Raw genomic sequence first — 12,833 nt, 5'->3', positions numbered from 1 at the left:
TTTGATCTATAACAATATTTTGGGACTTGAGGCAATATTTTTAAAGACCTTATGTAGCGTATCAGCGTATGGTAAGGGGTATTGGGACTGATATTGAGAAATTCAGACTCAGTATAATATTTAGTGGTCATAGACTGCAACTAAAATTTTAGTGTCTTGTTTTTAAAATTTCAATTCCTTCAATATTTCTAAAAAATAGGAACACAAGAGGCTGAAATTTTAGGAATGAAAACTGAAACTTTAACAAATAATTTCTTTCCAAAATATCCTTATCCCAAATTAATAATTCCAAATTTATTCTCGTCCAGTTCTTCAGCCACCACCTCTGTCCTATCACCGCTGCTAAGACCACCACCTCTCACCTCCTAACTCCATACCATCTCTCATCTCTACCACTACACTTCTGCCATCATCTATGCTTTCAATCCATCACTATCAACAAGAATAATAATAAGAACAATATCAAAATTAGAATAATAATACCAACAACAACAATAACATCAAATATTTCTAAAATTCAGAACAGAAGGAAAAGAGAAAAGAAGAGAAGAAATGAGAAGAAAAAAGGAGGAGACAACGGCGCAGAAAGAAGAGCTGTCGACGGGTGCTGGATCGAAGTGGACCGTGAGTGTTGGGCGATATGGACGGATAGAGGGCGAACAGAGGAGACACGCGGACCCGTACAAAGGTGGCACGGCACGGCACTAGAGAGAGCGTGCGCACGGCGGCACAAAGGCAACACGTGGACTCAAACAGAGGCGGCGCGAGAAAGAGAAAGCAAGAGAGAGTGCAACAGTGAGAGCACGCGATACAGTGGCACGGTGCAGACTAGAGAGAGAGAGATGGAAGGAAAAAGAGTAGGTTTTATTAGTAAGGATATTTTGGTAGTCTCATTTATTTAAGTCTTTATTTTTATTTTAAACTAAACAAGATATTGAGATTTGAGACATAATTCAGTTTTATACACTTTACACTAAATATAATACAAAAATTTAATTTAATTTTTATCTTTAAATCTCTGTCTCTTAATTAGTCTCTCTTCTAAATGCTATCTTATAGATGTGGCAACGTTTTTTTACTTTTTTTCTTTTATTTTAAAAGTAACACTTAAAAACAATCTCTTGAAAGCGTTGTCTTTTTTTAAAAACAAACAACACTTATAGCTGTGTTTCGAGTAACGCTTTATATACGTGTTCTTCTCTAAGATAAAACAAAATGGAAAATTGGGTTATATATGAATTGTGATTTTTAATTGAATATAAGGGTACGTATTTCAGTTTTAAAATATGAACAACATGATGTTGATGGTTCAGTGCTTCTGTGCGTGATGTATGTGTGGCATGGTAGGATTGGACGATATATAAAATGGATTTGAGGCTGATCATGATGTGTATTATTAATATTCCTATGTGTCAATATAATATTATTGATCCATTTAAAAATGATATCAATGCCCTCTAAATATTTAATAATTATAGATATGAGAGCAATGGCTTATCCAAATGAGAAATAAGATTTGTATGTTACAATTGCCTATATTTTGATTGAAAAAAATTAAGACATATAAATCGTGCGTGTTGGCTAAAATCATAAAAAATTAATTGAGTGAATACCCATTCTGTCTCCAAATAATTTTTTTAAGGATAACAAAACTTTTAATAAAATAAAATATTTATTTTAATTTTTGATATTTAATTTTGTAAAAATAATTAATTTTTTTATCAATTATTTTTTTTAAGAATATACTTATATGATACGTTAATTATTAATATATTTTTTATAAATAAAAATAATTTAAAAATTATTAATTTCTCTTAATTTTACACAATAAATTTAACTAATGTATTTAAAAAAAATAACAAAAAAAAAACTAAACGGCTCTAACAATTATTTTTAATAGATGAGACTCTCAATAAAAAAAATTATCCATTCTAATTGACTCTTAAGTGTTAACAAATAAAATAATAGTTTAACATATTATATTGACTTATACTGTTAATAAAAAAAATATTAACAAAAAAATTAATCATTCTCATAAAAATAAAGATGAAAAATAAAAAATGATATTTTCTAAAGACCTTATTATCTTTTAAGATAATTATAAAAAATTATTTAGAATTTTTTTCAAAATAGAGTAACTAAAATCAGCTCGTTTACAAACTCAAGAAAAAAAAAAAAATCACACCCACGCTAGATGCCACCATTGATAAGAAGCAAGAGAAGGAAAATATTGCGATATAGAGTTAAAAACTAGCTTAAAGCTAGCATAATGCATGTATGTATAGGTCGGCGTTTTGTAGTTGATGATTTCATTTACGTGAACATACATACAAATTTTCCATGAATAATGTCACAAATTGTCATGGTCATCAATGTGTACAAAATAATTTGATTTGATCCTTTGTTCTTTGGTGTACCTTTTTTTTTTTAGTTTTGCTATATATTTAAATATTTTTGATAATTAAATTTAATTAAATTGATTTAAATCCAACAAAATTCATTTACATAAAAAATAATTTAAATTATATAGAAATTATAAAAAAAATAATACCAAAATTTTTTAACAATAACACATAAATTTTTTAATTTTAACATCAAAATTTTATTATAAAAATATAAAAATATCATTTTTAATATAGTATTTTTTGTTTTTATTTTTTTTAAATTATTATTTTTTATATTAGATTTGAATAAGTATATTTGTATTATATTGTAATTTTATTTAGTTAAATAAATACACATTTTTTTACTGATTTTGTGTTATTATGTATTTTTTTTGTTTAATTTTTTTGTTAAAAAAATAAAATAAAAAGAATTATAAAATAATAATAATAATAAAAAAATAAATTATTATTAAATAATTTAATATATTTTAAATTTAATTTTAATATATTTTTAAAAGTTGTTAAGAATGAATTTGAATATTTATTCTAGAAAGCACAGGAAAACAATTGCGTTATGTGCATATAATAGGTAGGCTTGCCTCCTGAAGTGTTGAAAGTATTATGTCACGTATATATTAAAATTAATTATTAAAATTAGTTATTATTATTAAAATATAAATATATATTAAAAATAAATTAAAATATATATATATTTATATATAAATATATTAATGATTGATTTTAATAATTAATTTTAAATAATATTTTTTATTATTATATTATGCCATTAGTAATTTATCATGCATATATTTCACAAATTATGGTCATCATCATTGTCACTATTATTACTATTTATAGATATTTAATTTTATATACACTATTTCTGTATATATCTTTCTTACATATATTTTTTTAATATTAAAAATAATTAACAAAAACGAGAAAAGATAAAAATCTTATCTTTTATTTCATAAAAAGCCTGAACAAATGAGATATATACAAAAAATTCTATAAAATTTTTTCTCTATTAGTTATTTACTTTTTTTTTTTTTCCCTTTAAAGCAACACCTACATCAGATTCACTTTTTTCGCTTTGTGAGCTAGGAACTGTATTTTGTTGGCTAAAGCGAAAAAGTTGCATAAAATAATTATTTGATTATATATATTTTCCTCTTTTTCATCTGGTCATTTTTTGTATATATATGGTAAAAAAAAAATTTAAATGGAAATATTCTAATCTATATAAAATTTGTAGCCAAAACAACAGAGTGAATATATATGCATGGTGGAACAAAATTAATAGTAGTGGTGTGCATGCATGACATGTATGAATATATTGAATGAATTTTAGATGGGGTTGGAATTCATGTTTTCCAGAAAAGGAGAAACGGAAGCCCTCACTATTCATTGGGATAATTTGATTTTTTTGGCAAGGTTTTGTATAGTTTTATCAATAAAATGTGCAATTTAATATATCTTATTGAACCTTACTCTATTTTTGGGCAGACACATGATCTACTCATGGACACAGATCTGGTGTTGTTTTAGCGGAAGAAAGATAATTAATCAGCATTCAATTAACCATGAGTTTTACGAGTTTGAGAAATAATAATGATTATTAATTAGCCTCCCAAATTTGAAACTCAGGTTTTGTCTTTTACTTGTTACAGTAATTGTCAATTTTTTTTTCTAATTATTACCAGGACCTACAAGCTAGAGTGTTTTCTACAATAATAATATGGAGATCTCAAAATCTTAACCCCTAATGTATGATTTGTATTTTTCCTACATGCTATATAAAGTTGGCTTTGCTCGAGTCTGTACCTCTTTTTATTAATCACCTAATTAGCATATTATATTGATTAGGAACTGAGAGAGATCTCTGTTAATATTTTCGGGGGTGCTGTTAAATTTAAATAAACAATTCAAAAATAAAAAATGAGTAATAATACTCGAAAATAGAAACTCATATACAATTAATTTTATAGGAAAATTTTTTATAAAAACTAAAAAATACAGAGAAGGAACTTTGACAGAAAAACAACAATAATACAGTGGCGGAGTTTGAAACAAAATTTTGAGACCAAAATTTTAACATAAAAATTTAAGTTCAAACTCATATGAATGTAACTCTTTGAATTTTTGAAGGTTGTATCTCACTTTTTTCGTGATTCATTAAAGTGGAAAAACTATTTACAGGTGTTGATATTGTAGAAGTTATATGTTCTTTTTCTTTAATATTAGTCTTCCTCTTAAAAAATGCATCAATTTTTTTATTATTCATCATTATTTTGTATAAAAATTTGAATACATATCCTGTAAAATATGTAAAAAAAAATTTAAAAAGATAAATATTAAAATTTATAATATTTATTTTTTTATTAATTTATATAAATACAATAATTTAATACTTATTGAATATTTTAATATTTTTTATCATATAAAAATTAAATTAAATAAATAATAATATATAAAATAATATTAAATTAAATAAATAAAAATACCTACTTTTATAATGAAAAGCAAAGCAACATAAAATATTTGAACCAACTAAACTACTCTTTATTTTTTAAAGAATTACTGTTAATTTTTTTTATAAAAAATTTGAGAGCACCATAATTCTCATTGTCTTAGTTAAGCTTTGCCATAATCAAATTCACTAACACTGGTCACTTTTTTTTTATCAGCACTCTTATTAATAATATCTTCAATAAATTTAATATATTTGACTAAATATATTTAATAATTTTTAATGATCAATTTTATATATGTGAGACGTAACCATACTTAGCTTGAACATAAAAGATTAAAACTTATTACTGTATTATCACTAACCGTAGGATCTATATTTAGTAGTTTGTTTTCCACTTGTTTTCCTTAGTTACTGTTTTATAAAAGCACCCAACAATTGCCTATCCTAGCTATACATTTGATCTTTTTTTACTTAAAATACAAGTATCATGTTCAAAACTAAAATAAATCTATCTAATTACTCTCATATATAATAATTAAAATTATATTAAAAATTAAAATATTTTTACACTATAACAAAAATGATTTTTAGTGATAAATTGGTAGCGGTAATAACATAATAATCATTATATATATCTTGTTTAACTTATATTTTTATACAATTATATTAATTATTATATATTTATTATTATTATTATATATTATAATGATAATTAAATACATTTTACAACAATTAAAAATATTTTTATTGGTAATTATATAATTATCACTAAAATTTATTAGCGATAAAATATAAGACGATTAATATCTAATTATCTGTAAATATATTAGTGGTTATTTTTATTATGAGCAATGCTAGTGGGCAGCAACTTTTGTGATTGTTAGTCATCAATTAGCCATCAATGATAATTTGATAGTGTGAGATTGGTGTGAGATTTTATCCAATGGCTCACCTTTCTCTACTGGTTACATGCTGGCCAAAATTCATTAAAATTGCTGCCCCTAGATTTTTCGTTTTATTATTACTAAAAACAAAATAAATAATCATTAAAACTAATTTTTCTAACAGTATTATTAGAGTAGACTTTTTTCCTTTAAAAAGAAAAGAAGAGGGATGAAAAGAAAAAAGATAAGAAAAAAGAAAGGCAAACTTAGGATATAAGATTGGGTTGTAATTAAGCAAATAGTTGAATAGTTTATTATATATTATTATTGTGCAAGAATCAAAAGGAAAATTCGAATGAAGCAGCGTTTGAGAGAGAAAAGAAAAACACCCAGCAATATTCCCGCTATTTTGATAGGCCGACAATCGGACAAAATATGTCACATTAGTCAGGAACTCATCCTTAGTTATTGTAAAATAAACTATAATTAGTTGAAAACCATTACATCATGCATGCCACCATCAACTTAAAATAATTCCACACACTTTTTTAAAACTCTAAAAGAAGAAAAACTAGCATCTTTCATGCCTTTTCCCCCATACATATTATTTAAGTGTAATGAGATTTGAATAATAAAACCATATCATCATAGTTAAGATAAGTTAAATATTGTCTAATATAAATCAAGTTAGTATATATATTAACTAAATCCTAATCAAAATTAATTAAGTTGACTCAAATCAAAATTAATCCTTACACTATCATAGTTGCTTTAGTAAAATTAAAGACAATCATAAAAGTAATTACTAATAGCAAATAGAGTATGTAAAATAATTTAATTTTTAATTAGTTAATAATAGTCAAACTTTTTATTATAAAGTTATTTTTTAATCCTCATTTTTTTAAGAATTTAAGATTTAAAACTAGAATTTAAAATTTAAAATTTATGATATAAAATTTAGAATAAAAATAATTTAAAAATATTAATTGATGTTAATTGAAAAAAGTCGACTCTCTACCTAATTAAATTCTAGAAATTATATATTAGGTGTTATTGAACTGAGTATTTTTTTATTTTATTTTAGTTTAGTTTTATATGATAAAATTTATTAAATTTGGAATAAAAAATAATCCACGAATGACTGCATCTAGACTAATCAGAAATAGAAAAAATGGTCTAGAATCTCAGTTCGTTCTCCTCGGTACCATAATAATATATAACGTCCACGCCATATGTTCCCACATTGTTCTACATCGTTTTTATGTTTTCTTTATTTCCTTTAATATAATATAAAATTTGGTTTTATCAGAAGTTGTTCATCTAACTACAAACTTTGTCTCACTCTACGATATACAATACTAAGTATAAATAATCAAATTTTAATCATGTGGTTAGCAAGTTGATACTACGTTGTGATTTTCCCCAACAGACGCTTTCAATTTAATTAGTCAACCGGTTTTTATGGCTTTAGTCTTCTTTATAGCATAGATTTTTGCGATGATGTTAGCTAGATAGACCTTAATTATTTCTTCCCTATTATTAATACAACGTATTTGTTTATTACTAGCTAGGACTCTAGGAGATTACCTTACTTTTATAGGTGTTGGAAACTCATTTGTTATGACTTTTTGTTTCACGTACTACGTACTGTGTTACTATTCTAGATCTGTTCCAATGTTTGATTAGTTAATTAGTAGCATTTAATAGCATCTTTTAGACTAAAGTTAGAGATAGATTATAAGCAATCAATATGAGAAAATGTTTTAGGATTCTATTGCATCCCAAAGGATAAAAGAATTTGTTTAAGATAATATAGAGACAAAAAAAAAATCATGCTTAGCGTACACCAAAAGTTAATTATCAAATTAATCTCTCATTATATATTTAAATATAAAACATATATTATAATACATATATTTATACTAAAATATATGATAATTAAATTTTTATGTGTACATGGTATTTCTAAAAAATTAAATATACATCAAAAGATAACACTTAGGTAAGTTTGAAAAAGATATTAAGACTAAAAAACATAAATTAAAATGAGTCTTTGTGTCGTGTTTAATTTAAAGTATATAGAATTGAGTTATGTCTCGGTTTCATATTTGATGGTAATAGGTGCGATAATAAGGTGAGAGATTAAGAGTAAAATAGAAGTGAGGTTAGAGATATGAGAATGGTGGGAGAGGTAAAATAGAATTTTGAAAAGTTAGATAAAGATATTCTTAAAAATAATTATTATTAAAATTTCAGTTTTTGTCCTATTAAAAAGTTTTAGTCTTATCTACTTTCATTTTCTAAAAGTACTGAATAAATTGAATTTTAATTTCAGTCTCTAGTTATTAAACAATACCAAATTTTAGTTTTAGTTTATGAACATAAATACTACCTTAAATCCTTAATAACCAAATATATAGATTATTGGATCAAATAATACTTTTTTCTTTAAGAAGAGAACAGATTAAAAGGTTCTAACTTTAGCATTACAATATCACAATAATCTCTCACACCACCATTTACAAGCCAACTTTTGAGAGTTTACTATTAATCTCTAAAAAATTTCAAATTTGATAATTACCTAGACTAAGACTTTGCTTGCAAATAATACTTGAACAAAAGAATAATGTCTAAAGGATTAAGGCCTTCGTGTTTATGCATTTAAAGGAAGGATTATCAGTCAATTTCATATTTTCATCGTCATGATTGTATCTTCTTTAATTTTTTTTTTTGTCCAATAAAATATTTTTATTTAGATAGCATATATAGCATCATTACTTAAAAAGTTTTTGTTAGGATTTCACGTATAAACTCCCAGTTTGATTGGTAATGGATTCAGTCGATGGATTTTTTTTTTCGGTAAGCATACAGGGCCTAGGCCCAGAGAACTACAATAAAAGACAAGCTACGGGCTATAGTTCCCCCTTTACAATCATCTGAGTCCGAAATATTTCTGCAAGTAAAGATAAAGTAACATGTCAATGGCATGGGCAACTACAAGGATTTTTTTTGGACTTTAAGTAGAAGGATTGTGTTATGTTGCTTCCCCTCTTTCTGATTTTTTGGGCATAAATTTACAATCTTGTATAAGTATATAGTGTAGTGTTTCGATTCACCTTAAAAGCTGAAAAGGCTGAAATAAATACTGCTTGTGCAGTGTAGCAGAGATAGTACTACTCTATATATCATCACTGTTCTGTTCTCCATTCTATACTTAAATTAAAATTCTAAAATAAACAAAATTTTCTCTTTAATTAACTAGCCATTCCGTTAATAGTTTACTAATACTACTCATCGCATTCATTCTTGCTTTCCTTCTCTCTAGATTTATTAGTTGAAGGTATTACTGTACTAGAACAACAATGAAAAAGAATGCGTGGCTTCTCTTATGCCTGCTTTTTATGGAATGTTATCTCGGTAGGTCTCATTCTCATGAAATTTTGTTCATCTCCTTTATTTCTTTTTAACTTGAACCGTTTGATGAATTTCTTCTTGCTTAGATAAAGCCATGGGAAGGGGAATAGCAACGCAAGAGAAGGAAGATGCAGCAATGCCAGTGGCAACAATGTCGCCGCCGGAAGGCAACACGACATTCATCGACGGCACGACATGGTGTGTAGCGTTAGGCGGTGTTTCTCAAGTTGATTTGCAGAATGCTCTGGACTGGGCTTGTGGCCTTGGAATGGCGGATTGCGCCGCCATTCAACAAGGCGGAGCGTGTTATGAACCGGACACACTGCTGTCTCATGCATCCTTTGCCTTCAACAGCTATTATCAATCTAATGGCAACTCTGATATTGCTTGTAATTTTGGAGGAACTGCTACTATCACCAAACATAATCCCAGTGAGTCTGCATTTTCGTCTAAAAGCTCAAGTGCAGTTAATTTAATGTGAAGTTAATAGTTTGATATTTGAGAGTTGTTAAATGATTTGACACCTAACAGTTTTTAACTATCAACTTCATCTAAACTCTAAAGTTAACTGCATCTGAATTATCAATATGTGCAATTTCTATAACTTTTAGGACATTAGTTTCTCTTCTTTATTGTTGGAGAAGGATCATTCATGAGGGTGTGGATGGTTGAATTGAAGCTGCTACAAAAAGCAGTTGCTTAAGCAATTTCACTTTTCAATAAAGCAATTATTTGGAATTCGTTTACATCAGAAATCTTCTGAGTTGGATCCATTTTTCGGAATGGAATTAATACATCTCTTTTTCAGAAAAAAAAGGAAGGAGCATCACTACTATAGATGCACAGAGTGTATATTCGTTGCATTATTAGTTGAACTATGTTACACGTATATAAAAAAATTTATTATTTATATAAAATATATATTAAAATATGTAACAAAAATCATATAAATATAGGATAATTAATTTAGTGATTAATTTTTTGTTTGCGTAGTAATTTTCATATAACAATACGAAATGGTTGGTGTATTCATGCTTGGCTTTTAAGATCACATGATTCGTACTAAACTTCAGTGTTTAATTTCTTCTGATTGCAGGTTATGGAAAATGTGTCTTTCGTACTTCTGGGTATGTATGATGTACATATTATTGCAGTCATAACGCAAATATAGTTAACATATTATTTCAAGAAAATGAGTATAAAAATAATTAGTTACCCTTACTAATACAGCATTAAAAACCTAGTTAAAAATTAGTGCAAAACTATTTAGAACTGTGCATGCACAACATAATAAGCATCTTGTTAATTAATTTATTTTACTTATAATCTTAATTTCATGTTACATATATTCAGATCTTTAGATTCTTCTACAGCTTCTATGGGAAAACACAGGCAAAGCTTGATTTGGTGGGAAAAAATTGGTACCATTCTATGGCTTTCATACATTTGGATGTGAGTTATGGTCGGTGAAGCTGTGTGTGCAAAAATGGAACGTGGGAAATTAAATAGTGGAATGGTTACTGATTGTATCTTTGTTAGTATAATAGAATTTCACTACTCTTTTCGTAATTTGCCAAAATATTCTTAGCTTTCATTTTGCGTCAAGACAAGAATCTATTTAGTTGTGCATATCTCTGTTCTTTTCTTAGTTTTAGTTTTAGCAAATTATTCGTTTTCCCTTATGCTCAATATTCTTTTTGTCTGCTTGTTTCATGTATCTTTGGTATTCAGGTTTCTTATTAGTTGTTATTTAGCCTTATGGAACTTTTTTTTTTTGCGAAAGTACTATACTTAATTGAGAGACACTTAAATAAATAAAGACACTTAAAACATTTTTTTAAATATTTTTTAATAATTAAAATTTGACTAGATTGCTGGACCAAAATAATAAGATACTAGACTGCATTGAAGAAACTTCAGTATTTGGTGTAAAGGTTTAGATTTTTATTTTAATTATTTATTAAAAAATGTTAAGAGCTTAATAATTGTAGTAAAACAAATAATTAATGTTAGTTTAAATATAAACTAAATATGAAAAGTTATGTTAGTCATTTAATATTCGAGTTCAATTAAGAAATTAATTTTTTAGTCAATATTAGCTAATTTAAAAATTACTTTTTATTTTTAATTATAAATTTTAAATTTTCACCAGAAATTCTATATTTTAAATTCAAAACTAAAAACTATGTAAAAAAGTTTTAAAAATAATTTTATCATAAAATATAACTAGTATTAACTAATGAAAAATTAATTTTTTTATAATTGTTTAGGAGTTGGGTAAGCCCAATTCTAAAAGTGTATGATTAGCTCAGTGAAACTTACTAGACTCATGTATGGTTCAATAGTACAAGAACTAACAATGTTATTTGATTAGTAAATATTATAATTTGTTATTAAAATTTAATTAATAATAATTTACATATATATTTATAAAAATTGACACACAAAAATTATATAATTTATATTTATATTTAGTAGAATTATATATATATATATATATATATATATATATATATATATATAAATTAACAAAATTTATTTGTTAAAAATAATTTAATATTTAGAATTAATTAAACAATGATAAAAATATTAAAAATTGCTGCTCAAAGAGTTTTAATTTTCACAATGCAATATTCAGTTTACAGGCATTCTAATAGACAATGTGAGTTTATGACATATGAACAACATTTGTTGAAAGTATGTAGAAGAGTCAGTGAAAATTATTAGGAGGGGCAAGAAACGACGTAATAATATGAAACTAATTTTTTGTCCTTTTTGATAAATTCGTGAGAATATAAACGAGTAATTTTAAAATAAGAATAATATACAATTATTTTATTTAATTTGATATTTATAGTTTTATATATATAATATTAATAATTACATATTTATTATATTTAAAATTATTATTTATTTTAATAATAATTTAGAAACATAAAAAAAACAAATATATTAAGAAAAAAAATATAAATTATGACTATAATTTTGTTCTTAAAACATTTTTGGACAAGAATATGCTGTGAATTTTTTTTTCACTCGAGTCTACGTGGCCAGAATCTGAACTTCCAGATTCCGGATTCCAATCTAATTATGTGGTCTTCATTATTTGCCTTACTTATCGATCCATTTAATAATTAATACCACATGACCTTTGACTTTTATTATAAGAAAGTATTTTATGCAAATTGTTGCCCAGCCCACTCTCTCTTTTTTCAAATTAATGCCAATTGCTTCTCCTTGCCAGCTCTTGACTCTTCCCTCACTATAATATTCTTTTCTAATTACATTAATCAATTTCGTTATTCCATATATATATTTTATCGGATCTTCAAATCCATTCTAATAACTGAACTAAAACAGCCAAAAGAAAATTATAAAAAATGCAAAATATCAAATCATATATACTTTATTCGTAGAATACTAGTTTAAGAGCTTAATTTCATAAAAATTATTTTCAATTTAAAAAAATATTAAAAATATCAAAATTACCATTATTTAATTATTATTTATTAATTTAATTTTTTTAATCTAATAATTCAACAACATATTTTATTTTATATTTTTAAATATTAATAACTAACTAATAATAAAAAATAATAAATTCTAATTACATTCTTGCATTCCTTCTCAGTTTATACAAAAACATAAACAAACTTACAAAGAAAGAAACAGTTTAAT

The 12,833-nt window shown here is 25.2% G+C and overlaps 1 protein-coding gene across 1 annotated transcript; it reads left to right on the top strand.

Moving 5' to 3' along the window:
- Positions 1 to 9,006: 9,006 nt before the first annotated feature.
- LOC130966331 (glucan endo-1,3-beta-glucosidase 13) lies at positions 9,007 to 10,641 on the top strand. Its single transcript, XM_057891119.1, has 4 exons — positions 9,007 to 9,158; positions 9,242 to 9,586; positions 10,252 to 10,282; positions 10,509 to 10,641. Exons 1-4 carry the CDS (start codon positions 9,104 to 9,106, stop codon positions 10,609 to 10,611), a joined length of 534 nt encoding a protein of 177 aa, XP_057747102.1. The 5' UTR covers positions 9,007 to 9,103; the 3' UTR covers positions 10,612 to 10,641.
- The last annotated feature ends 2,192 nt before the right edge of the window (positions 10,642 to 12,833 follow it).

The sequence above is a fragment of the Arachis stenosperma genome, chromosome 3, assembly GCF_014773155.1.
Source record: "Arachis stenosperma cultivar V10309 chromosome 3, arast.V10309.gnm1.PFL2, whole genome shotgun sequence".
Taxonomy (NCBI): domain Eukaryota; kingdom Viridiplantae; phylum Streptophyta; class Magnoliopsida; order Fabales; family Fabaceae; genus Arachis; species Arachis stenosperma.
Note: the sequence above shows the minus strand (reverse complement) of the source record. Positions and strands in the feature narration are given on the sequence as shown.